Source organism: Neopelma chrysocephalum, unplaced genomic scaffold, assembly GCF_003984885.1.
Source record: "Neopelma chrysocephalum unplaced genomic scaffold, ASM398488v2 Primary Assembly neopelma1_345, whole genome shotgun sequence".
Classification (NCBI taxonomy): domain Eukaryota; kingdom Metazoa; phylum Chordata; class Aves; order Passeriformes; family Pipridae; genus Neopelma; species Neopelma chrysocephalum.
In genome coordinates this window covers 582,042-609,209 of record NW_020898009.1, presented here as the reverse complement: position 1 = coordinate 609,209, position 27,168 = coordinate 582,042, and the positions used below count along the sequence as shown (strand labels likewise).

The 27,168-nt window shown below is 46.6% G+C and overlaps 1 protein-coding gene across 7 annotated transcripts in view; it reads right to left on the bottom strand.

The window, feature by feature from the left end:
* The window catches only part of SLC4A11 (solute carrier family 4 member 11), a 123,428-nt gene that overhangs the window by 37,480 nt on the left and 58,780 nt on the right, over positions 1-27,168 (bottom strand). For 6 of the 7 annotated variants that reach the window (XM_027705563.1, XM_027705562.1, XM_027705567.1 and 3 more), the window contains 6 exons: positions 22,195-22,241; positions 17,116-17,347; positions 16,412-16,474; positions 15,782-15,863; positions 6,514-6,637; positions 2,964-3,170 (listed from right to left, as the gene is read on the bottom strand). In XM_027705563.1, coding sequence (XP_027561364.1) covers positions 2,964-3,170; positions 6,514-6,637; positions 15,782-15,863; positions 16,412-16,474; positions 17,116-17,347; positions 22,195-22,241 — 755 coding nt within the window. The remainder of the gene's footprint in view (positions 1-2,963; positions 3,171-6,513; positions 6,638-15,781; positions 15,864-16,411; positions 16,475-17,115; positions 17,348-22,194; positions 22,242-27,168) is intronic. The other variant, XM_027705564.1, reaches the window with a different exon arrangement.

Genomic DNA, 27,168 nt, shown 5'->3' with positions numbered 1-27,168 from the left:
GTCCAGCTCCCACCCCACACTTTTTCCCTGTCCAGCTCCCACCCCACACTTTTCCCCTGTCCAGCTCCCACCCCACACTTTTTCCCTGTCCAACTCCCACCCCACACTTTTTCCCTGTCCAACTCCCACCCCACACCCTCCCTGTCCAGCTCCCACCCCACACTTTTTCCCTGTCCCACACCCACCCCACACCTTCCCTGTCCAACTCCCACCGCACACTTTTCCTGTCCAACTCTACTCCAGGCATGTTTCAGTCTGGCTTTTGCCTCCTGCCATCTTCTGAGTTTTCCAAAAACCTTGGTAAGGACAGAGCTGACACTTCATTCTTGTCCTTTTTAATCTCCTTCTACATTCCAGTGCTGGGAATTTCTTGGACTGCCATTCCCTGCTTCTTTCTCCCTCAGAGTGTTAAGTTTGGTTGGCCCATCGGCTTCCCACTCCCATTCATAATATCACATCTCTCAAGGCTTTGCCACCACTTTTGATTTAACATTCTGACCCCAGGGAGCCTTATCCAGGAGACCAGAGCTTTATCTCTCAGGAACACAAAGCTCAAGGCTTATTAGCTTTGGGAACTGCAGCTCAGGAGCACCAAATCCTCCTTCAGGCTCCTTCTTCTCCTCTTTGCAAGTCCACCCAGTGCTTTTCCCCTGCTGCTCTTAATAGGCAAAGCAGAAAAGAGCAGCAAAGGAGCACACACACACACAAAAAAAAAACAACTAGAAGGTCATGAATTATCCACTTTCCATTCTAGGAATCCCTAGACTGTCTTGCTTTAGGTCTCTTGCCTTAGGTGACCACTACTTGGGTTGTTGGGAGAGGCTGAGCCAGCACTTAACAGCAGCCAGAAAGCCAAACAGAAAATATCAGCTCCAACAACTCTGACCCCTTCTCAGCCCTCCCCAAAAGTAGTGGAGGGCTGAATGAGTGTTTTACACACCAGAGACTCACACTATATCCTCTCTCCTGCTGATGCTGCGCAAGCATAGCCCCCCCACACCCAGCAAATCCACACAGGACACAAAAATCACAGCCAGGAAACATCACAGCTGTTCAGGGTTCCTCCATGAACAAAATCACAATTAGATGCCTCAGTAACCAGGAGGATTTCAGGCTGACTTAATTATGATTGAGTACGTAGCCTTGCCTAAATAATCCTCTGAGCTGAGCCAAAGCAGAGTGACAGTGCTGTAGGCACAGCATGGAATGTGACTGGCACATCCCCCTCAGTGTTTTAGCAGAGGTGAAAACAAGCACTTGCAAAAATCCCACTCACACACAGAATTTAAGGCCCTTTTCTCCCCCCTCACTGCAGGACCAAGGGAAGAAGGGAGGCAGGAGGCAGATTTTCATGTCACCAAGAGACTTTACACCCTCCTGAGAGCTCACTGTAAGAAAACAGCAGCTCCAGGGTATTTATTTCACTGGGGGTGGTTCACAGGTTGAAATTACACCCCTGGTCTCATGTGAGGTTGTGCTCATATGGAAATGCTTCCTCTCCAGGTTACTGCACAGGGGGAGGGGATGCTGCTGGAGGTGCCTCTCAGGAAAAGACACCTCCATCCCAGCTCTCAAGATCTGTGCTGGCAAGGCAGGGTGGGGAAGAGCTTCTTCCAAGGGACATGAGAGAGCAGAGTTAGAATTAACCCAGGCTGCACCTCCCAAGGGCTGAAGGATAAAAGGGTTTAAAAACAACAGTTTACCAAATCCAGACAACTGTCAATGCCAAAAGCAAGAGCTGAAGAAACAAGTGTCTACAGCTCTGGCTCAGAGGCATAAAAGCCCTTCCTGGCCAAGGCTGCTTTTCCAACAAGGCTGGTAGGAATCACCAGTGCCAGGGCCAACACAAGCTCAGCGTTGCATCCAGCCCTCCTGCTCACCAAACCAGAGCAAAAACTCCCCCTGGACACCTTTAAAAATGGCCAGTTTTAGCAGAAGACAGAGCCAGACACTTCAACTACTCTAATAAAACCTCCTCTGAAAGGCCAAGCATAAAGGGTTAAACCTACTTTACCCAAATCACTGCTCTAAACATCCCTGCCCTGCACGACCTGGGTTTAAAGAGGGTTTCAGGACTTGTTCTGCAAACTTAAGAGCAGGTATGGGGTCTAGCAAAGTTCAAAGCACTACCTATAAAAGCAAGGGGATTCTGCAGGGAAAACATGAGCTTTGCTCATTTCCAGATGTGCAGATCAAACCCCTTAAATCTATCCCAGGGAAAAAAAAAGAGAGAAGTGATAAGTTAAGCAGCTCCTGCACTGTAGGCAACCCAAAGCTTTCAGGTTATTTGTAATTCAAGGACAGGAGCAGCATGCTGGAGATGGCCCAGTTTGTTTTTCCAGGTATGCTGTCTGCTTAAAGAATGGATTTCTGAAGGGAAAAACAAAGCAATGACCAACACACAGGAAATTCCAGAAAAGAAAGCCGAGTTACAGCATTTCCCCCGAACTTTAAAGCACAGAGCAAGTAATGCTTTACAGAGCTACAGATCAAACAGGGAGAAGCCAGGCCAAATACTGACAGGCAAGTTTTTAAGTGAAATTACCGTGTAGAGATGGCCAAGAAGCCTTTTTGGCTGCAGGAAAGACAAGGAGCAGCTTCCTTAGGAGCCTTCTGATTGTAAGGATTAAGTACCTTGGACCGACAACACACAGCGATCCATTAATCCCACCCTTGATTAAGCATCTGGAATCAAAGTCCTGTAACCATTTCACCCCCCTACTGCTCTGCATCCCTTCAGCACCTGCCTCTTTGAAGTGTGGGGTTTTTTTTGGTTTGTTTTTTAATTTACAGCAGGAGTGAAGAAGGTGGATGGACACACAGCAGCCGTTTGGGGAAGCCTCAGTGCTTCCTCGGAGAGTTTCTTGCATCCCCTGGACTCAAGTGCTTCACCTCCACACCCCAAATCCCCCGGGATTTATGCACCTGGACACAAGTGAAGCAGAGGTGCTGGCCAGCCTTACCTTGAGTGGTTTGTGACCGTGTGACTTGTGCCCATCGCTCCTCCCTGAGGGCCTCTGGTTCACCACCGTCAGCAAGTGCCGTTGGTGGACTAAGGCCTCCTTGAACTCCTCCTCAGTTTTGGTCTCCAGGAGCTTCTGCCGAAAGGTGATGTCGGAAAACATCGTGGCAAAGGTCCTGCCCACTTCTGTGGCCGTTTTGGTGCTTTTCTGAGCAGGAAAAAAAAGAATAATAAAAATAAGAGACAGAAAAAGCACTTGTAAAACGATTTTTTCTTTTGCTCCTGAAAGACAAACCCACTGGGTTCCATCTGAAGAGGAAGCTGCCTGGCTTCCAGGACCCCAGAGACACCTGAGGGAGAAGGTGAGGAACATGTGGAAGATGTTGCAGGTGAAATCACCAACCACAGCAGAACCTTGTGAAGCACCACCACGCAGGTCCTGCCCAGAAGCACTGATCACTTCGACTTGATCAACTTCCCAGGACTGGATCCAAAGCTGAATCATGCTGAGCATCCATTTGATCCCTGGTTTCTCTTCAGGGCTGCTAAGAATAGACAAATCCAAGTCTTTGCTATCTCACAGCACCTCAGCATTACTGCTGCTGGGGTGGAAAGGCGCTATAAGTCAAGGTTCCAGCACGGAGAAGTGTCCTGATGTCTTATCTGAAAGACTGAGATTATTGTGCTCACTTGCTTCATCAGATATCTATTTTGTGGGGATTAAAACTCAGCTCAGTTGGTCACCCTGGGGTAATTCTGGCAGCAGAAGTGGAGATTTAGAGCTCACAGCTAAAGCAAGTACTGGCACAGAGGGCAGGATGGGAAAGAAGCAGCTGAGCACACACACAAGCAGCACTTGTCCATCTTCACTAAGTATTTGGAAGGGACAGGAAATTTTCAAAACACTTGAGGAAAAAGTGTCTATTCATGGGCTTGAACATTTCTGTGAGCCACAGGCCTGATGTTTCAGGGTACAACTTCAAGCAGAATCCAATCCTGCTTTCCTATTGCTTCAAGCACTTTGGATACTGGACACAAAGGGAACAGCAGAGGAGACTGAGCTCCCCATCCCTGCACAAACCCACCAAACCCAAGCTCTACAAACCTTGATCTGGCTCAACTGCTCACACTACTGTGGTCAGGCCAGATAAGACACCTACCAAGTCAAAGTTACACAGAACCAGAGCTCATTAAAAGCTCCCTTTGAGGCAAAGTTTTACCCACCCACCTTTGCTACTCTCCACACTCCTCACGCAGCAGCTACTAAAGACACCCAAACAAACCCCCCTCCTTTGGGCAGCCTCCAAGCTCCTCACACTGCTGTGAAAAGCAGTAGGGAGCATATGTGATTGATCTGAACTGCTTCTCATGATTCATAACACAACAGATGAACGGTTTCTTCATGAACACAGCCAAATAATTCAGTGTTGCTCGGTGCAGAGGCACAGACACGTGGGTGGCACCGAGCTGGTCCTGAAATCATCACTGATGTTGTGCTTCTTCCATCACTCACATCACCCTCTCTCCTCCATTTGTCCAGGGAAGCTGTGGCTGCCCCATCCCTGGAAGTGTCCAAGGCCAGGTTGGACAAGGCTTGGAGCAACCTGGGCTAGTGGAAGGTGTCCCTGCCCATGGCAGGGGTGGAATGAGATGGTCTTTAGGGTCCCCTCCGACCCAAACCATTCTAGGATTCCGTCATCATCTCCTCCATCACCAGTAAAGTCCCTTCAGACACATCTGCCAGGACACGTTCCATTTAAGTTTCTAGGGAAAGGTTTGGATTTAAGGGAAGGATTTGCTCTGGGACTTGCTTTTAGAGTTTGCAAGCCTGGTCCTTTCAGACTGAACCAGCCTGGATTTATCATCACAGGGGAGGCTCCACCTTTCACCTCTGAGCAGCACCGACCCTTGGTCTGGAGGCCGCAAGGATTGCTTCAAGATTCCCAATGCTGTCCCTGTTCTTTGCTTTCCCAGGGAGATGACGGAACCATTTAGAGGAAGAGCACAGATATCTGCAAGAAAACTCGAGTTTTTTCCATCCTCCATATTAAAGAGACCAAGGATCTGGACTGTCAGCACAACAGATGCCCATTTTCTGGGCCTTTTTTCCCCCCCTCCCCATTTAATCCGCCGCCGTCAGCAGGTTAATTATTTTAACTGCTGCACCAGAAATGCGCACTTGGAGCTGGCTGCATCACCTCGTTTCAAATAAAAAGCATATTGGCAGCTGTAGACCTGGCTTGGCCTCCGCTCCCTTTCCTTAATTTGAGGCTGTCCATTGGAATTGCAAAAGGTTCAGGCTCCGAGCGGATGCGGAGCCGTTCGCCGGGTGCTTAGCGCGGAGATAACGAGGCCACACAATGAGGGACGGATCCCCGAGATCCCACACAGGCCCAGCTGTTTTGCCTCCTGCTTTTCCCAAGAAAAGGCAATATGTTTTCAGCCTGTTGGGCTTCGAGGTCTAATGCCAAAAGCATTGAGTTGGGAAGGATCGGCCAGAAATCCTGGGGAAGGAGGAAACACCAGTATTTCCATTCAAACAAGGGCGGGAGGAGACAGACAGGCCAGACCAGCAGGTCCCAAGGTCACACCGATAGCATTGGAGGGCAGGAAGTTGAATCAGGATATATCCTGTCCCAGAAAAGGTCTCCAGCCTCTCCAGCACCTCCCAGAAGCACAGACTCAGTAGCCCCAGGGTGTAAAGAGCCAGATTAAGTGTGAAAAGGTCTTGAGCTTTGAACCATTTGGCCATCAGCTGCAAGAACACCCCATCTTGGTCAAGCCAGTGCTTTCTAGGAAGACAGGATGGTGATCTCCAATTAACCTTGATGATATTGGAGTTGGATGATCCTTGTGGGTCCCTTCCAACACAGGATATTCCATGAGTGGAGTAAATGTGTTCACTGAGCCATTTGCTGGCCTTGTCTACACCAAAGAACCAGTAAGGACACCTGAGCCAAGCTTCAGTCTTGACGTTTCAAGTGCCAAAAGCTATGAAAACAGATCCCAAAGGACCTCAGGGACACCTTACAAGCACCCCAGCTCCCAAACAGTCTCACTCCTACAGCAATAGAGCTCAAAATTCCATCATCTTCCTCTTGGTTCCATCACCCGGAGCTGCTGCAGGTGGGTAACTGTGAGCCCCACCAAGGGAGTTTGTTGGGAAGTAACCCAGAGGAGCACCAGCTGTAGAATCACAAGAGCCTTTCACAAGCAGGGCTTTAACCAGGAACAGCATTTCTCAGCTCCAAAAATAGCAGCTAAAGTGGCAAAGCGGGAGGGGGGGGAAGCTGTGGAGTAACAGAGGCACCACAGGTGTGTATGGGGACTGCAGACACACTGGACCTGCGTCGTCCTCCTCCCCGTCAGGCTACAAGGCCATGAGACGAGGACACAGCTGACAAATCCAGCCCTCAGGAGAGTATGAATCATCTTGACAACTGCTGAGAAGGTCTCAGGCCTTTTCACATCCCCTCGTGTTTTAAAAGCAGTAGTTATTAACCCCAGGAGGAGGCCAAGGAAAAACCATCTTGGTAGAACCCGACACTCACCATTTTAGGAGGAGCCAGGACCAGTATCACAAATCTCACTTCACAGGAGTTTTCACCCCAATTCTGAGGCCTCTCCAGGCGGCTGATGCAAACGTGACGTCGCTGAAGGGACTTTATAGTGCAACTGTGGGGGAAGAGGGAATTGTTAAGACTTGGCACCACAACCCAAGGCCTGCCCTCTCCTGGTGCAGGAGGTTTACAAACACACGTTTCAACCCTGAGAAACACAAGATGCTGTTGGTTGTGAAAGAGTCCCTTCTGAAGGCTTAAAAAGTGATTTTAAGTTACTATTACCCAATTCTGTTGGGTTTTTTTCCTTCTGTAGAATTTGACATCCGTGTTTCTATGGGAAATAACCTTCACAATCTGAAGGTTTATTCTCTCCCTCTTCCACCACCTGCTTTTTAACAGCCAAGACATCAAATGACAGAGTAAAACACACGTAGTATTTGCAGAGCTGCAGAAGCTTCTACAAGAAAAGCCTCTTATTAAAAAACATTACTGGAAAGCAGATTACACTTCATTTCACCTGATTTCCCAAAGTGCTTCTGGAAACATCAAGGCAAGGTGCCAAACCAATATATTTCCACTTTTGCCTCGGGTGGATCTCTGTTGTAATGGTTTTCCCCATTTCCTCCCAGCTGTTATTTTTCCCCCCTTCTGGAGCACATGTGTTACACAAACCAAGCTGACCTCCTTGCTCAAGATCCACAGAGGCAGGATTCCTGCTCCCAGGGAAATCCATGGCTGCAATCCAGCCCTGCTGGGCATGGGGTGGCTGTTTGACTCCCCAGACAAAGACTAGCAACAAGCTGTTTGAAATAAACACAGGGATCACCTCTGGAGGCCATGGAAGACCAGGTCTGTCCCCACCCTGGGATGTTTAAACAGAGCTGAGACCTGGTTAGTTGTCATTTTTCCTGCTGGGAAACTCTGGGGCTTGGTGCAGTTGCAGGAGGAGGATAGTTCCAGCCTGGACTGCAGCTCCTCTGCCTTTAAAGCCTCCTACTCCTTCCTCAACCCTCCTGAAAAGCACTGGTGAAATATGTACACAGGGTTTGCCTCTTGACACTGGAAAAGATATGGAAGTGTTTTCCTACCTCACAGTGATTTTTCTTCCCCCCTCCTTTTTTTTTTCCTGGTTCCAAGTTATTTCAACTGCTTGCTTCCCTTTTATTCATCCAAAAAGCACCTATTGTGGTCCTGTGATAGGATTTATTTCTCCTTCAACTTCTCATCCATAATTCCAGCCCACTTCATTCCTTTTAACATGTATTCCCACAGCCATGCACCCTGAAGGCTCTTCCATGAACAGCTCCTGAAGACCTTTGGCTGGAAACGCACTAGGCAGGAGAACATTGTATTTTCTATCACGTTCTGCATAATTTGCATTCAAAAATAATCACACCACTGAGTATTTTCTGACTGAGTTTGACTTCCTGATCACAGATTGGAAGCAGCCGACTCATATAAATTAATCTGACAAAGGGACTTGTCTGAGAGAAACCAAACAGCTTAATTAGAACAATACAGGTCATGAGAAAGATGACACTGTTTCATTTATTTCCTCCACCACAGCCCCTTGTGTCCTTTTTCTACTCAAATCAGCTTTGGAAGAGACAAATCTCCAGGCAGGTCCAAAGGTGAGGAATAAATACCTTCTAAAAGTAATTGAAAATAGAGTGCAAGTTTTCTCCTGGACTAAACCAACAGACTGGATCTGCAACAATCCCTGTCCTTCCTCCCAGGGGATCAAAGGAACACAGACAACACTTGTTTTCACGACCGAATCAAAGCCCTTGGTTGCAATCCAGCTGTGGCTGGAGAGCAGACAATCCTCCTTGTGTTACAGTTCAACAAGCCAAGGGGGGGAAGACACAAACTATGGGATTCAGACCAACTGGAGAACCTTCAAGTGGGTCTGACACTTTCAGTTCTCCCACCTTCATCCACTTGGTCTCCAACAGCGAGTGGCTAATGCACCACCAGCAAAAATGACCCTTATTTTGAGTTCTCTTCTCAGCATTTTCAAACCTCAGCTGCTGAGCTCATCGATTGGTTTTGAAAAAGAAGGTTCTTCTGGGCATTTTGAACATCAGTTCTACCCCAGAGATGGCCAAAGCAGGGATCACCTGCCTGTGGCTCACAGAGCTGTGCTAACACTTCCCAGACATCATCTCTCCCCTACCATGTCCACCAGGCAGGACCTGACCTAGCAAGAAACTACTGAACTACAATGTTATTTGGAAAAACCTCTTATAAAGTGCAATAATTAAGCAAGCCACATGTTCTCCTGTAGTAAAGCTTTCTCCCTGAAGTGACAGGGTTATGTTTCAGCTCCAGGAACTTGTCTCCAGTGCCACAATTTCCAGAGAAAAGAATCTTGCCAACAGTGCCACGATTTCCAGAGAAAAGAATCTTGCCAACAGTGCCACGATTTCCAGAGAAAAGAATCTTGCCAACAGTGCCACTCTACAGGGTTACAAACCCCTTCAAGCTCAAGAGCTTCTTGAGTATGGAGGGGAAAACTTGACTAAAAGCCTGTTCTTTGTTACTGAATGGCTTCCAAATACAGATTAATTCTCCTGGCTGCCACACCAAAACCTGGTGTTTCCTTAACCTGAGGGACTGGGAAAGTGTGGAAGCAGCAGCTCTGGAAGATTTAGCAATGCTGAGCACATTTACAAGACACCAAGGAAAACACTGTCATTATTAACCATTTTTATCTGAAACGATTTTATCCACAGTGCTGGAGCTTGAGGCTCCTCACACCTATAAGAGTTTCTCCCAACTTTTCTCTAAAGAGTCTTTTGACACTGACACTGCACCTAAATTCCAGTACCACATCAGTAAATCTGGGTGTGGGCCACTGAAGAATTTCCAGCCTAGTAGGGTCAATGTGCACTCAATTTTAGGTCAATAATACCTTTACAAATCGAGCTGGAGTTGATTTAGTGAGGGCAAACCAGATTAAAACCAGTTTTAAGCAGGTGCCACAGGGAAGGTGGGATGTCCCTGAGCCCTTCTTGTACAGAATGCAGCCTCATCTGCACTGGGTCTGGGCTCCCTGTTACATCCATTTATTTTGGGGGGGTAAAAAAAGTGGTGTCTCAGCACTTTCAGTGCAGGGCCAACTCACTTCTGCATCATTCTCAAGCTTTTCTTCAAATTTTAGCCATTTTTTAGCTGACTCAACTCCTATTCCTTGGTCTAGCACTTACAGCTCCCGCTTTTGATTCCACAATCCAGATGCAAATATAATACAAACCAAAACTGCAGTACCTACTAGACTTGTGCAAATATTTGTAAAGGATAAAAAAAAAAAAAGTCATTTGGTTCACACGGAGAAAACTCAGCGTAGCTCAGGCCAAGAGGAAAGTCATTTCCAAAACGAAACAACTTTTTCAAGTAGCACTTAAATAAATTCCCACCAAGAGGAAAAAAAAATCTGAAAGGGCAAACAGACTAAGCCCCCCAAAATAGCTGAGAACTAGCAAGACATTTTCAGCTGACTCTAAATCAAGTCTGGTTTGGACAAAGCCTCCAGGTTCCTTTTGGGTTTGAGTTGAGCTACATTTGATTCTCCCTTGCCAGAAAGCTGAAAAAAAAAAAAAATCTATTTTCACCCAGGATTAGTCACACAAGGAAATGCTGGACTGTGATTTAATGAGGTGCCAGGTTGAGTTCTCAGCAATTTTATCTTGATCCTCCAATAATTGAGCTCATAAAAAGGGCATTTAAATTATAGCACCAATTCTGCTCTGCTCTCCTCCTCTCTACATCCAGCTGAGCGTGGCTCTGGGATGGTGAGAACTGGCAACACTCCCCCAAAAGCCCAGATCCACCAAGTCCCACGTGCCCCAGGTCTGCCCCACACCCAAGATTTTATCAGAGTAATAACACATTTCTCAACCAAATCATACAAAGGGTCAAACTATGGAGACCCAAGAGAAACAGAAACCCTCTTTAAACAGGGCAAGAAAGGAAGTTAATTCAGAAACAAATTATCCCTTGCAGTAAGAAAAAGTGCCCAGCAGAGGTAATCAGCCAGCCAGGCTTTTCCTGTCCCCACACAGAACAACAATGACACTTCTTGTTCTTGTCCCGTGCAAATAAATCTTCCTCCATGGAGCAGCTCCAGGCACAAGCCTTCAGAATCCAGACTTTAAAAGTGAGGAATGAAGTTGTGCCCAGCCAGCTCACCCACAGCTTGGCACGGCCTTGTTTCAGCCACAAGCTGGATGAGGTTTTGGACTGGTAAAAATCCACGTTTTGCTGGGCTCCAGGAAAACTCATCCCCTCCGGGAGCTGATCCCTCCAGGGGAAAGTATTTCCTACAGGTCAGTGTGTTTTGGGAGCTACTTTTCATCACACAGCACCTGCAAGAGCTTCAGCTCTCCTGCCCAACCAGGGTGGAGAGGCCCTTAAAACAACATGAATTGGTTCTCTGAACTCAAAGAACACCTGGCAGGTGATGGATGTGGCACTTGGGGACACGGTTTAGTGGTGAACACTGCGGTGTTGGTTGGACTTGATGATCCTACAGGTCTTTTCCAACCCTAATGATTCTCTAAGGAGAGATCTCCTCCCTGCAGGCACTGGAACAATCCATCTTTCTCCTTCAGGACCCACATTCCTAATGCAGGGTTTGAATTTGGACTCGATGATCCTACAGGTCTTTCCCAACTTTAATGATGCTATAAGGAGACATCTTCTCCCTGTGAACACCCTGCAGGCACTAAAACAATCCATCTTTCTCCTTCAGGACCCACATTCCTAATGGGCAGGATTTGAATTTGAGATTTTCTTGTCACACAACAGCACCTGCAAGAGCTTCAGCTCTACAGCATAATCTGGGAAAACCCAACCAGGGTGGAGAGGCCCTTAACAGAAAATTATGCAGTTCTCTGAGCCTAAAGAACACTTGAGAGAAGAAGCTTGTAAATTCTGGAGAAGAGGCTCTTGTTTACAAGACTCCAAAGCTTGTAATCATTCCTCTAAAGGAAAATATTTGTTTTAAAGAATTGAACTGTTTAATTTCCCATTTTGCCCTTTAAAAGAAGGGGATAATGTGAGGAATACACAGTGACTGAAGCATCTCTATTGGAAATCCATTCAACAGCTAAATCAGAAACAACATGACTTTTCTGTAGACACACAGACCTCTGGAAAAATCCTTAAACACACAAAATAGGTTTTGCATTACCTCTGTTGAGAGAGACACTGGAAACACCTTTCACACAAACATCAGTTATACATTAAATCTGGAATTTACTACTCAAATTTGACTCTTTGAACGGCTTGTTATCCCACATAATCTCACAATACCCATTTTTGAAAGGCTACCCGGGTTTTTTCCAAGTTCAACTCCTCCACAGGAATCACTGCCATGACACCACAACATCAGAGCAAGAAATTCTACAGCAACACAGAGCACACAAACCACTAAACCACTCTCTGCTTGCAGAGAGGCTTTTCCCCCCTCTGCTCTGCCTGTTAAAACAGCTTTAGCAAACCAGTTTAATGCACTGAAAATAAGTCCTTCACCAATCCATGTGCCTTATCCATCCAGCCAAAGGAAAGGGAGCTCCAACTGCTCAATCCAGACTCTGAAGCAGCTTGCTTGCATGTTTTCCTAAGGATTCAGCTTTGAAAATAAGCAATTATACTTATCTCCTGGCAAGGAGAATATAGCCTGGAAGCTCTGATGCCTGGGAGTTCCAACTCAGCTCAGAGAGCATTTGCTCCATGATCCACACAGCTGGATTTCTCCTTGGAGGACACCAGGGACAGAGATCCACCAGCACCCAGTCAACAATTCCTTTAACATCAGGGATCCTTCACTCCAAGGGAAAACATTAAAATTGAGGCCTTTTCACCTCCATATTTCAGCAGTGGAAGAAGGAACTGGCTTGTGGTAAGAGTCACTTCTTCATATTCCCTCCCCTGGATAAGGGAAGGTTTCCTTGGGCTTTTTGAGCCCAGAACTGTGGAACACCAGAATCAGTGGTTCTCACAGGAGTTTCTTCCCCACCCTTCCTAAGCCAGACATGCAAAGCATCCAAGTTTACCCCTGCACGCTCTGGATCGTGGCATTGCTGGGTGGTTCATGGGGAATTCTGAGCTCCATCCTGGCAGTGCCTCTACCTGGTTCAGTCACTTCATGGAGGGGCATCAAAGTATCTCCCGGAGGTCCCACCAACAACTGAGCTTCCTCATGGATAAATAACCAAGGAAAACAGTTCAGCATCCCTCATTCTGGGACAGGACCTCATCCCAGGTTCTCTAATGAAACAACAACCAGCAGCTTCACAGAGAAGCAGCAAGAGATCTCCATCCCAGTCTGTGTCTTCCTGTTCTGGTAAATGTTATGAACAGGAGGGACAAAAAGAACAGTGCCCATGGTTTCTGAGGTATGAGAGCACTTCCTGGACTGAGGAAGCTCATCTGTAACCCTAAATATTTGCTTTCTAAGTTAGAAAGTCACCACAGACACAAATATGTGGTGATTCTTCAACCTTCATTCTCCCAGAGCTGAACCCTGCTGATCCCTGAGGCAATGCAGGGCTCTGCTACTCCCAGCTCTCATTTTAATGGAAGGACCTCAAGGTTTCCATAAGTTTTATGTATCCTGGGATGGCTTCAGCAAGATCAGGTTTGGGGCATTCTGGACTAAACCACCCCTAAAGCCAATTATGAATCAGAAGATGCTTTTCCTGGACTTGAGTGGAACATTCAAACCTCGAGATCTTCAATTCCCTGAGGGTTTGTTCTGCCATGAGGATAAAGCCCAGATCCATGTGGTACATCTGCCCTTGCTGGAGCCTCACTAGACCTGAAACCATCAGGAAAGCACCAATTCCAACAGAAGCAGAACAGCTATTTCAACCCCACATTTTCCCCACAGCTCTTCCCACTGAGGATAAGTCAGGAAAGAAAGAACAGCCTCCTTTCCAGCACAGAAGAGAGGGAAACCCATTTTCATTTCCATTAGGAATGTTCTTCTGCAGCCAGGCTCTGCACAACTCAGCAAAAATCCTACACAAGTTCTTTCTTTCCGACTCCAAACTCACTTCCGCTGTAATTTCCCTTCATAATCAATGCAGAAGCAACACCACCAAAACCACCTCTCTGAGCTGCTCTTCCTCATTAATAAAATCCCATCACGATACTCTATTTATCTCATCCACTAGGAATAAAACGTTGGTTAAGGTGCACAAACCCAAGCAGGGCTGATTTAGAATTTAGCAAAGAGTACAGACTAAATGCAAGGATAAAGAACAGCAGATATCTTAAAGGTCCTTCCCACTCATACGGAAATTTTCTTCTATTTCAATCAACAAATTCCTGTTACTTCAGAGGTTTGGAAGTTGTTTTGCAATCTGACTTCAAGAAAAATGTAAGATCTAAAAATATGGTTCACAATCTGTTGCACAATAGCTCCAGCAGAAATACAGTGCAATAATTAGATAATTATAGTTAATAACTCATCACTGCTTTCCCACCACTTTCTTCTCCCTCTTCAGAGCAACAAAAGGAAGGAACAAGGAAAGTTTTGCACAAGACACCTTCGGGCTGTGAGCTTATTTTTCAAATCATCTCTTGTCTTGGAAGCCAGGATTACTCACATGGATGCATTTAAAGCTTTGGCTCCCTTTCCACAAGAGGCTGAACCCACCCTTTCCAGTCTCATGTATGTAACCACAGCCTTTGTATCAAGACCTCTAGAATGCTTTGTCATTAAGTCAACACTCTCCAAACTCCTCCACATAGAGCTGTGTCACATCCCACAGCAGAAAATTCCACCCTCTACATCAGCAGGGTGTTCATATCCTTATGGCTGCTCCCCACAGCATCCAAAGTGGAGAAAACTGCTCCAGAGTCCTCCTGGCTGAGGGCATTTTACTGTATAAACTGGTTTTCTTTGTGCAAGCTGCTCTGTACATGCCTGGTGTAAAAGTAGAGCACATGGAGCACAGAGATCATCCAGTTCATCACTTATTTCACAGGACACAGCCCTGATATGGAACTGTTTCTTTTTTCACATTGAGATCACATCTTCCTCTTTCATAAGAGATTAAAAACAAGGGTGAGGGGGTTTTTTCTTGTTTGTTGGTGTTATTTTGTTTGGGTTTTTTCGCCTTGTTTTTTTAAATCATCTATTTCCAAGGCAAAATCCTCCCCATTTTTCCCAGCCATAAGCAAAGGGCAGGGGAAGAACTGCCAGTGGAAGGAAAGCTATTGTGACAGTTGTCCCAGCAAACTGGCTGTGAAGGCTCAAACATGTGCCTGCCTTTAGGCACCTCTCCAACATATCCCAGTAATTTCTCTGGGAATTAACATATTTCTTGACAACTTGACTTGGATTCTGCATATGCTTAAAGCAAGAGACAGAGTGAAAATGGCACTGCTTGGGTTGGCTCAGTGAGCCAGGTCCTGGCCTGTCCTCTGTGCAGGGCCAGTCTGGCTCACCCCACATGCCTGACTTTGAAACAATGACTTCAAAACCCAGCTTTGGTCAAGTGGAAGAAGCTGGGGAGAAGCCACCATGCCTCATAAATCCCAGGTGACAGGGCCCTCACTGCCTTAAGGGCCCGCTCCAATGTTTAACAGTGTTGACAATTAATCAGCGTCTGAATTAATTGTCAGACAAAGTAATCAGTGTCTAAAGAGTGTGGAATGTCTGACTTCAATTTTCAGTCACAAAGTTTAGATGTTTCCATCAAAGGACCTCAGAAATCTTTCGGTACAAGCTCCCAGACTTTGGCAGGGAAAGCATTCCATGAACCAGTTTGCCTGTCCCTTTGAGAAGTTCCTTTATTAGCATTTCTCAGTAATTACCATTTTCTGTCTCATTTTTCAGCATTCTTAGCTTGTTAACACCAGATTTCTACAGCATCCAAGAGCTTAATGCCCTGGAGAGACTGTGGTCACCTCTGCCCAGGTTGATTTGCAAAGAAGAGCAGCCTAACGTTGAGACTGGGCTCCCACTGTAAACTGTACTGCTTTCTCTAGGATAACTTAAACATCTTGATGTTTTTTCTGATTCACATCTCACTTAATATTAACTTTATTATTACTACTTTTTTTCCCCTGCAGAAAGACACTGCAAGACATGTGCCACCATTCAATCCCTGGATGGATGGAAAAGGCATCACCACCTTAACACAAAAAGGTACATTCTGAACTTCTTATTCTTCCCAAAAGCAGACAAATTTACAAGTTTTGGGCAGCCAGTGGATTTTGCTCATCCAGCCCAGGTACTTACATGATACAGAGCCAGGACTGCTGATACTGTACCCCCGTGACTGTCGCTGTGACCCCTTGGATCGTATCTGATAAGAGGTGAACTAGGAAAAGAAGAGAGGGAAGTGTTACAGGCTGTCCTGGCTTGGTTTGCAACTGTAAATAACATCTCCTTTTCAAATGGAAGGACTAATCCCAAGCATTCCTATCTACACAGTGGATTTAGGCAGGGGTGGGGTGGGGGGCATGGGGCTGACAGAGAAGAGATGGAAACATTTGTCCTGCTGCTTTTGAATTCTGTCCCTAAACTATAAACAGCTTGGAAAGGAAGCTGCTTTCTCCTCCCAACATCACCCTACTGCAGTATTAGGTTATTAGATTAGCATTATCCACCACACACACAGACAGGACTGGAAGAGGCATGGCCTTCCCAATCCCCTGCCCTCTCTCCCCCTCTTCCCAACTACTGCTCTCACACTATTTCATGGCACTACTTACATTTTTCTTTATTGGCAGAAAGCCTAAATTAAAAGATTCTAAATGCGAAGCTCTAGGACAGGTAGCAAGAAGTAACCAAAGCATGAACATGCTTACTACATGCTCAGGACTCGACATATCTGTTAAACAAATTCACTCAGGCTGTGACAGTTACATTTGTGGTGCGATGTACATGTTTGTTTATTCATTCCTGTTGACTCTGAAACATCATGGGTGCCTACAGAGAAACAATGCTCAGTTAAGCTTCTTCACATCTTGGGCTAAAAGGCAGCTATGTTTTAGACTACACTACGACATTTGCTGACAGTTTAAGGTGACACAGGAGCCAACAACCTTGGCCGGGGATGCCCTGGGTGAGTTTCTGGAGGAAAACAAAAAGTCTTTTGTCTCCTCCAGTGGGCTGGGAGCAACACAAAGGCTCAACCCTCCCCAGAGGCTCATCCAGAGCAGGCCAAATTCCCCAGCCTGTGTGAATTCAGGTGGAGAATCACAAGGCAAAGGAGCCATTTCAGAAGAGACACCAGCAAGAGTCTCTTGGCTGAAGAGCAGATACTTGTCTGAGGACAAGCACACCCAAAGGGTCCACGCAGACAAGACACTGGTGCTGTGGACTTCTCACCCCAGAGAACACCACAACGTGTCATCTTAATGAAACAGGGGGCAGGACTCCACCAAAACACAGAAACCCTGGAGATGTGAGACCCTTCAGTCTGAGTGACAGGGAGCAATCAACCCACAGTGTCACATGCAGCATGCAAGCCTGGGGACCACGCAGGGAGGGTTCAACACACCACCACAATGGAAAGGATGGCAAACCAACAGCAGCCCACCAGCAGAAGGAAATCAAGGGCTCATTACCATTCCCTTCCCGTGGGGTCCCTGAATCTGTGAATAAAGTGCTCATGATTTTTTCAAAGTTGCAGCTCGGCTCCATGTTTTCGGGATCCTCCGCAAAGTGCCTCAGCATCTCCCGAAGAACATCGTCCAAGGACGTGGCTGTTTCATCCAGGATGATGCTGGCTCTGGCCAGGAACCCATCCAGGTCTCGCTGGGCTCTGACTTCCTCCTCAAAATTCTTTAATTTCAGGTACTGCGTTAAGGAAAGATCAGAGATCAGACGTTGTCCTTCACGAGCAGTTCACGTTACACAAGTAAAATGAGTTTTATGCATTAATGCCCTGAGGGTTTGCATTTTCAAGGCTTGGCTTAACAGAGTGCTCATAAGTGAATGTCCAGCTGCCATTTATACCCAGACATAAAAAGCAGAATTAAAAAAAAAAAAATAGGGTTTTTCTTCTGCCTAGGATAAAGCACGTAAGTTTGCCAAAAAGCAGAAATGCTTGAGGTAGCATTTGAAATCCTCTCTAGGTATAAATAATTCAAGAATTTTCAAGAAACATGGGAAAGATATTTGGGAGAAATGGACTCCAAGCTCAGCAGCATGAAAAATAACCAGTATGAATCTCAAACTGGGAACCATCTGTCCCCAGTGCTCCTAGTTAGGGAGCCTGAAGTGGGAGGCTGGGATACCATCCAGTCCATCACCTTTTTTTTTTTACGTTTCCTAAAACTCCTATTGTTCCCATTCCCAAAGAAGTTTTCTATCTCTGTACAGAACATTTCACTTTGAATCAATATAAATACAATAAAAAGATGGCAGACAGAAGCTGAAACTGTCCCAGCTCTCTGCTGGTTCCTTCTGCTGTCCCAGACTTGTTGGCCTGGAGATGGGAGACACAAACATGGTGTATTCCAGAACTTCAACTCCTTTCTGTATTTGTCAGCTGTGAAGTCAATTAATGGAGCGATCAAATTATAAATGTGTCATTCCCATTGCACATCCTTGGAATTCCACACACACAGCACTGGGCAGGAAGGAGTGACAGTCTTGTCCTCTCCTTCAACGGCTTAAGGCTCAGCGAGGAAATGGGAATTGCACTTTGTTATACAGACCTTCCTTCTGATGGGAAAGCAGCCAGGCTTGACTCCATGGTGCTGGGAACCAGATTGTCAAGATACATTTAAACCCTCGGTTCTCTTTAAGCTCAGCAAGAATCAAGCTCTGAATTGCCATCACAAATCTGACACTGAGCTGCCTCCCCAGCCAGGACCGTGGCACATTGTCCCCCAAGGTACAGGGCCATCCCAGAGCCTGACTCATGGATCCCCTCCTTCCATGCACACTCTCCCTACCTTTTCCATTTATAGCCTAGACACAGGGAAAAAAAAAAGTGCTGCCATCTCCCTAATTACTGTAATTATCACAGCAACTATCAAGTTGTCAGTACACATCCATCGCAATTAGCACTGTTTTACTTTGCATCAATCACTCCTTACACAGCATTTGAGAGGGAGGATGCTCTGAAGGATTTCAGCTCCCACTCCCCCCAAGGCTTTGTAACCATCTGCTCGTAGGAGAGGAGACAGTGACACAGCTACAACTCCACCTAAGAGGTGCAAGCAGTTGAGTCTGTCTCGAATTATCACGGCAAGAGAGCAGATTAAAACACCCATCACCACCTCCGTGACACCGGGTGTTCATGGGGGCACCACAGGACCAGCAACCACCTCCCAAAAACAACTTGTTTCAGCCTCTCTGACAGAGGCCAACCCAGGAGGCAATTCCTGGGCCAAATGACCCAGACAGGATCTCACAGCGTGGGTATGAGGAAGGTTGAGGGCAGCAGGAACGAAGCTGAAGAGTGGAAGGAGGAAGCTGAGGGGCAGCTGAGGGACAGGAAGAATTAGTCAAAGGCATTCACGTGGCTTATCTGCCCACATCATCTCAATCAACACTGATCCTGCAGTGAGCTGTGCGTGACAGCACCATCAGCAGCCTACTGCAAGTCATAAGGATTCAGCTCCAGCTCTGCCACAGGCTTCAGGCAATGTCTTGAGAAAGTAATTTTCCATGCCTCAGCCCTATTTGATTCCCCTGCTCCTGGTCCTTACAGGAAATAGGGGCACTATCCCTCCTTATTATCACTCCCATAACATTAGGGAAGATATCATGGAACCACAGCATGCTTTGGATTGAAAGGGTCCCTAAAGATCATCTTGTTCCAACCCCCTGCCATGGGCAGGGACACCTTCCAGTATCCCAGGTCACTCCAAGTCCTGTCCAACCTGGCCTTGAACAATTCCAGCGACTCAGGGGCAGCCACAGCTTCTCTGGGCAACCTGGACCAGGGCCTCAACCCCTCAGCCAAGAACCCCTTCCTAACATCCAACCTAAACTTTCCATCTTTCAAGCTTAAAGAGGGTTTTGCACATTAAACATCACAAGGCAAGTAGCCAGTGTGAAAGGACAGAAATCCATCACTCCCTGAGACACCCCAAAATCAAATTAGAGGAAGCAGTGGCACAGCAAAGCCTCTGCAACAGCTCAGACAGAACTGTTCCAGTCAGGACACCCGCTGGTTTCAGGAGAGATTAATGATTGCTCCTTCACTAATATTTTTAGCCAGATAGTCAAGTCACACCAGGATACTTGATGCTGGAAACTTGATGCTGGAAACTGCTCAGCAAGAAACCCAAGCCAGCTACCCAATCTCCAGTTTAATATCATCAGGTAGCCTTGATTGCAAAGCTGCACTGTGGCAGGAACATGGACTCTTGTTCCAAGAAAAAAAAAAAAAAAGGAAGAAGGGAAGACATTGAAACAGTCTCCCCTGACTTCAGGCAGGTCTCTTGGTCCAAGTTGCACACTCTAACTTCATCAACGAGGGCCAAAATGCAAGAACTCTCCTGGCTGTCTGCTCTGGAGAACACCTCCACTTACAGCCACTGCAATAACCTCACAAGAAGGGCTGTCCAAAAAGCATGTTCTCCTGAGCAAACACCCACTGCTGCCACGGTCCCTTGGGCCAATTCCCTCAAAACCACACCATGATGGTGATTAAACAGTTTAAACCATGTCAAGGAGCTTCTCCTCATTTGTGCCAAATTGTCCAGACAGTAACTTGCCCAAGGTCCAGACTGACCTTCCAGCGCTTCTCAAGTGACCCAAGAACCATAGGAACCCACCAGAGACAGGGACAACACACAGGGAAGCACCTCCACATAAAGCCTCTGTCCCAACCATTTCTCTGCTGGTGATTCCCCCTTCCCAGACACTTGGAGGCATCTCCTCCATGAGTCAGGTCTCAATTTCCTTTGCATTTGAAGCACAAAATTTCCACTCATCCTCCCTGGAGGCAAAAATCTGGCAGTAGTATCTTTTCTCAAGCCCTGCTAAAGCCCTCTGGTATTTGTGGCTCAATGGCAAGTTAAAATGCTCAAGCATGAACCACAGGCCAGAAAAAGCAGGAATCCTACGGCTCTGAAAAGGAAAAACAAAATAGGAGAGACACTTATGTGTTGGCAGTTCCCAACTATTTCTTATCAGAGGCAGATTCTGCATTTGGGCTTAGAATTTGCACTTTAAGTGATTAAGTTCTTAGGTTACTTTCAGTCAAGTGGATACAACTGAGAACCCTGGCACCAGTTTTAGACAAGACAAATTATTGATCAAGACATTTCCATTCCTGAGCATGGAACAGCTTAGTTTAACTTCTGTGATTCTGTATCAAATAACGTTTTTGGGTTTTTTTGGTAGTGGTGGGGGTTTTTTGGGTAGTGTTTTCTTTGGTTTCTATTTGCTTTGGGTATTTTTAACTTGAGAGAAAGGTTTCTAAAGCTATTACACATTTTCCTCCCACTACCCAATTCAGCTTCCTGGAATATCTTTTCAGGATTTGAGCTGTCTTAAAGGCCTAAAGCAAAGCAGAATTACAGGGCTCTCTGGGATTCCCTAAAAAGCCCCCAAGGCTTTGGTGCACAGATTAAAACCTCAAGTGCAATCCATGATCTCAGGCATTGGAAGAGGCTGCCCAGGGCTGTGTGGAGTCACCAAGCCATGGAGGGATTTAAAAGCCAAGTGGCACTTGGGGACATGGTTTAGGTGGTGGGTTTGGACTTGGTGATTTTGGAGGGTTTTTCCAACATAAACGATTCTATGATTTACCAGGATCAGTGATTCAAGTTTCCATGCACACAGTCAGTCCCTCCAAACAGCAGAGTCAGGATAACTTAAAGCACCACGAGCCTCACAACCCTAAAGACAAAACTTTGGGTGGTTTTAAATACAGAATCATAGAATCACAGAATGGTTTGGGTTGGAAGGGACTTAAAGATCCTCCAGTTCTAGGCCTTGCCATGGGCAGGGACACCTTCCACTAGCCCAGCTTGCTCCAGCCTGGCCTTGGACACTTCCAGGGATCCAGGGGCAGCCACAGCTTCTCTGAGCAACCTGTGCCAGGGCCTCACCACCCTCACAGGGAAGATACCAAAATATCAACCCAATTCCTCCCTGTGCTCTCCCCTAGCAGGAGGTTTGCAGTAACAGCCTCTATGAGGGGTTTCTGCACTTTCACCTGATTGTTATTGAGTTACAGTCTCAAAAACAAGTGTAAACTAAGTGCAGTTCCCTAATCATCCTCCCCAGCCTGCTTGTTTCCAGGTTATTTCACTCCTGCTGAAGCTCCTGAAGGCAGACCTGATTAGCTGGAATTAACAGGAAACCAAATCCCAGCAATGTCTATTGGGTGCCTCTGCTTTCAGCTCCAGAGGAGTTCAGCAGCCTGAACCTGGTCCTCTTGGATCCCTGTGCAGGCACTGCAGGAGGCAAAGTGATAAATTAACATGTCAAGGAATTGTCTGGGACAAAAAGCAGCAGAAAGATCAGAATTAGGGGGAAATTGTTCGGAGAACAAGCAGCACGTGGATTTTCAGGTTTTAAGAGACAGAGGAATTAGAGGAAAGAAGAAGTCAGGAAAGGAATTATTTATGTCTTGCTCAGGCCAGTGACAAACAGCCCCACAGGGTGTTCCAAGATCCTTTTCTGTACTTCTAGATAATGAAAAAACAACAATTTGAACACACAGCATTCCTACTTACCTTCCTTGATGTGTGCAGTAACACGCAGCCAGCACCTTCACTTTCAGCTGGAAAGAGGAAAAAAAAAATCCAATCAGAAAAGTGTTACTGTCACAGGTACCTGAGAGGCAGCAGGAGCTGAGCAGAAGGCTCAGGACGAGGTGAAGCATCACTCTCTTGGCAGAGGGTGATCTCTACAGAAAAGCAGAGATTCAATTTCTACAACATCTCCCATTTTGGAAGCGTGAACTGAGCCCAGAATTGGCATTATCTGATCAGCTGGGGATTGTGTCTCGCAGCTTTTTTTGGCTGCGTTTTTGCCTCTTTTTTTTTTTTTTATTTCAGATTCCCTATGTATTTTTACTCTTTTCTCCTCTCCTACCTCCCCAAAAATCTAACTCCTAATCTTTTTAAGTAATCATTTAATCCAATGCATCGTTGTTTGATAGATTGAGGCTAAGATTGCATGAGTCATCCCCCTTTGGAAACCCTTCTTGTCCTCGTTAAAGAGTCAACAATGACACCCAGGCACTTCCAAGGGAGGGGGCTGAGGGATCACACTCGCTCCAAGACGAGCACATTAACATCCTGTCAACTCATCACGCTGCCTCCATAAATCCCAGGGTAAAGAAACAGCCCTTGGGAAAGAAAACTGCTCTTTACAGACTATAAATGTCACTTAATATGCAGCTGAGATGCAGGGATGGGGGAAACCCGGGAAATTCCCACTTCCAACTTCCAAGCGCCAACACTAACATTTTCTTAGAGTATCTATGGAGCATTTTTCTGGGGTATAAGCCACAAAATCAAATAAACCAGCTGTATTTGCCACAAGCCCATTCCAAACTCTTTGCCTCCAAAGCAGCTTCCCTGTAGCATCACTTGTACCACGGGCACTGTCTGTGCAAACAATCATGGAATTGTCTGTGTTGGAAGGGACCTTAAAGACCATCTTGTTGACCTTCCACTGGACCAGGTTGCTCCAATCCCCACCCAACCTGGCCTTGAACTCCTCCAGCCTGGCATCCTTCTTAAGTTCTCATCTTCACACTCTCCAAAAAATCCCTAAGACCGAGCTGCTACCAAAATTATTCATTAAACACATGAACAGTTTTAATTCAAATGAGCAGTAGAGGCAGCATGGAAAAATCCCACTGAAGACCAAAACTTTTCCAGAGGCCAAGCTGTGGAAAAGTACAGAGATATAACACAATTACAGCTCTTCAGATGACACTTCTGCTTCCTTTCCAGACTTGGACTCCCAAATCCTGTAAGAACTGCTGCAATCCCATGTTGCAGACTGACCACATTCCTTAAAGCCCAGCCCAGCTACTCCCCAAAAATTAAGCTGAGGATGCAACTCCCATGAAAACACCAGAACTCCAAAAAAAAGCAATTAGTTTTTGCACACAAAAAGCTGCTTTAACCAAAATCCTCCTTGATCAAACAGAAATTCAAGCCTGATGGGGTTAAAAGGCCCAGCTCAAAACTGGGAACAGAGCTGACCACAGCAGAAAAGAAAAAGGATTGCCTTCATCTCGCCCTAAACAAACTAAGATGGTTCAGGGGCTTTGGTTACATCACCCAACTTCTCCCAAAGTTCACTTGGACACTGTACACGTGATTAAAAGCATCCCTTAACTAGACAAGTCTGCTGGTGCAACAGTCCCAGTTATTACTGCCTTTTGACACGTCTTTTTGGAAAACACAAGCTGTTTCATCTAAAAAAGTGCAATTCATTATTAAAAAGCAAGCACCCAAATAAACCAGAAACATCAAGCCTTTTCCCCAGGCTCTTACATTTGTAGTTCTCCAACGCTCACTTACTCAACTTGCAGCCTAATTACGCAGGCACAAGTATGCAGGGAGATTTGGGGGCCATAAATATTCATCGAGGAGAAAACATGTTTTGGTTTATCTGCTTTTGCAAAGAAATAGTTCTGGAGAGACAAGAAACCACCCACAACCCCAGACAACGGCAAGCACATGGTAAAGGGAGATCTGCAGCCTGTCCTCGTGGATGCATGGAAATGCTGCAGAAATTCGTGTTGTCCTCTTATCAGGCAACTCCTGGTTCCTCTTATCAGCTTCAAGGTGTATTTACAAGGATTGTAAATCAATCTTTGCTGACAGCTCTCTCAGGTGCTCAGCTGGAATGAGCACCAAGCGCTGCCTTATCGACACAAGCCAAAACATCTAATTACATCTGTTGGACCAGGAACTTTCCAACTTCTCAAAAAAAAAAAGCTGCTCTGGGTAGGGAAGTGACGCTTTGGAAGGCCCAGAGCCTCATCCATCATTCATCCAAGCGACACTCCAGCTCAGATTTAATCCAGGGTGGGAGATGGATGGATATGACCATCCCAGTTCCGGGCTGGTATCTTAAATAGCCACTGGAGTGCTAAAACATTACTCAGGGATAGCAGCAAATCCACTGGAACATGAAAAATGGGAAGGGGGGGAACGCACAGAGACTTCTCAAGTGCTCTTCTGCCTTGCTTATATTAAATAACCATTTATTTACTGCAGGGCAATGTAGGATCAAACCCCCCTGTGAGGTTGCCCAAGTCATATCCATCGAGAGACAGCTTGGCCAAAGCTCAAGACCAACCACCACCAGCTTTCCACCCATTTTCTCCTCCTCTGGCACTATCACTGGAGGGGAGGTGAAAAGATTCCACACCCTTGACCCTTGCACCTCCACAGAGAAGCCCTTCATGGAGACAAAATGGATACAGAAAACTACGGATTCACCCTAGAATTTACCCATCAACCATATCAGTTATGTCTCACTGACAGGAGCAATAAGTAGATTTCACACCTGGATGTCAGGATTAAACATATTTAAATACAAACAGGAGTTCAGGGCCATGTAAAATCTTCTATTTTTGTGGCCCTCCTTGCTGGACAAAACAGGCTGCAAAAGCCTATTTTAGGCAAGCGAGCGAGCGAGTCACGGGCATTGTCCTCTGTCCTCACACACAGTTAAAGCAGAGCTGCCAGGGGTGGCCGACCTTATCTGTTGGGCTCCGCTCCAGGTCCTGCCCAGGGGAAAACCAAAAAGTCATCTCCGACATCCCCTGGCAGCCACATCAAGGCGACGCGCATATCCCGAATTTCTGGGATGCGTGCACGCAGGCACGCAGCACTACCCCCAACCCCTAGGATGCAGGCACGCAGCACTGTCCCCAACTCCTGGGATGCAGGCACGCAGCACTGTCCCCAACTCCTGGGATGCAGGCACGCAGCACTGTCCCCAACTCCTAGGATGCAGGCACGCAGCACTGTCCCCAACTCCCAGGATGCAGGCACGCAGCACTGTCCCCAACTCCCGGGATGGAGGCGCGCAGCACTGTCCCCAATTCCCGGGATGCAGGCACGCAGCACTATCCCCAATCCCTAGGATGCAGACATGCAGCACTATCCCCAATCCCTAGGATGCAGACACGCAGCACTATCCCCAATCCCTAGGATGCAGACACGCAGCACTGTCCCCAATTCCCGGGATGCAGACACGCAGCACTGTCCCCAACTCCCGGGATGTAGGCACGCAGCACTATCCCCAATTCCCGGGATGCAGGCACGCAGCACTGTCCCCAATTCCCGGGATGCAGACACGCAGCACTATCCCCAATTCCCGGGATGCAGGCACGCAGCACTATCCCCAATTCCCGGGATGCAGGCACGCAGCACTATCCCCAATTCCCGGGATGCAGACATGCAGCACCACTGAGCACACAAATGACTCCCTGAGAGGCCACTTCACTTTGGACAACACTGAGGAATTGCCAACACCAGACTTTTCCTGTGGCCCCTCACTGGCACATCCAGGGCGCTGTGGAGCCCCTCTGGGTTTTTATTTCCCTCCGTTTTCACAACAGGACCCATCCAACTTCAACATGGACGAGGAGATTTAATACTCAGAAGTTTATTTGCTGTTCTCCAGGGCAGTTTCATCCCAGCTGCCCTAATGACATCCCTGAGAAACAAAATCCCCTCTCCTTGCTTCCTCCTCTGCCCCCTGCTTAGCTAATGACATGTGCTCTGCAAAGACAGCCCTGAAAACAACCCCTGAAAAGTCAGATAGCAAAGGTTAAGGCTCTTCACCTCCTGCCTCAGATTCCCTTTCACTTGGGATCCCCTTTCCCTCATACAGGTCCCCAGTGCTGCCCTTAACACCTGAGAAGACCCAAAAGCCACAACTGGAAGCCTGCAGCATCTTAGGACAATATTTTCCTTTGAGATAAAAGGAGTGGAAATTGGAGAGCAGGAGCTTTTTTGGCTGTGCACATTTCTTTAGATCTACATACACTCCCCAGTGCATTTGCATGTTTTACATATATATATGGCACAGTAAAATAAATCAGAGCAGAATACTATATTAGCATTCCATGATTTTCTCTGAAAAATATCAAGGATCTGGTGTAGGTAAAAGTATTTAAAGTTGGGAGGGCTTATCATTAAAGAAAAGCTATTTTATCTTTGGTTTTTTATCAGGGGTCTGTGCAAATTTAAGCCTCGACTACTTGAGTTGAACCACACTGTGAGCAGTAAAAACTGTTCTACTTTTAGAATCTGCCTTCAAAATATATAAATAAAACCACATCAGCACATGGCATGACAGGAGCTTGTTAGGAGCAGAGGAGATACCTCAAACTCATCACTGGCAGTGAAGGATTGCACAAGCAGGATCTCAAAGGGATTCTTTGCTTTGCTGTCCTGTCATGGCTGTGCCAAGTCTGGGCTAATCCCCGCTAGATTGGAGTAATTTTGGTTAAATACTGTTAGATAAATAATTGTGCCTTAATTACCTCATGTTCCCATGACAGGGTGATGGGCTGAGCTGCAGCAGAAAGCCTGAAGTCAGTGGGTTCATCCCTCAAATCAACACCCAGGTTAAAGGCAGGTGGGAATAAAAAAGCAGCTGCAGGATTGTGGAGCAACAATCCCTGGGCAGGTGAAGGACCAGCAAAAACACCTGGGCAGGTGAAGGAC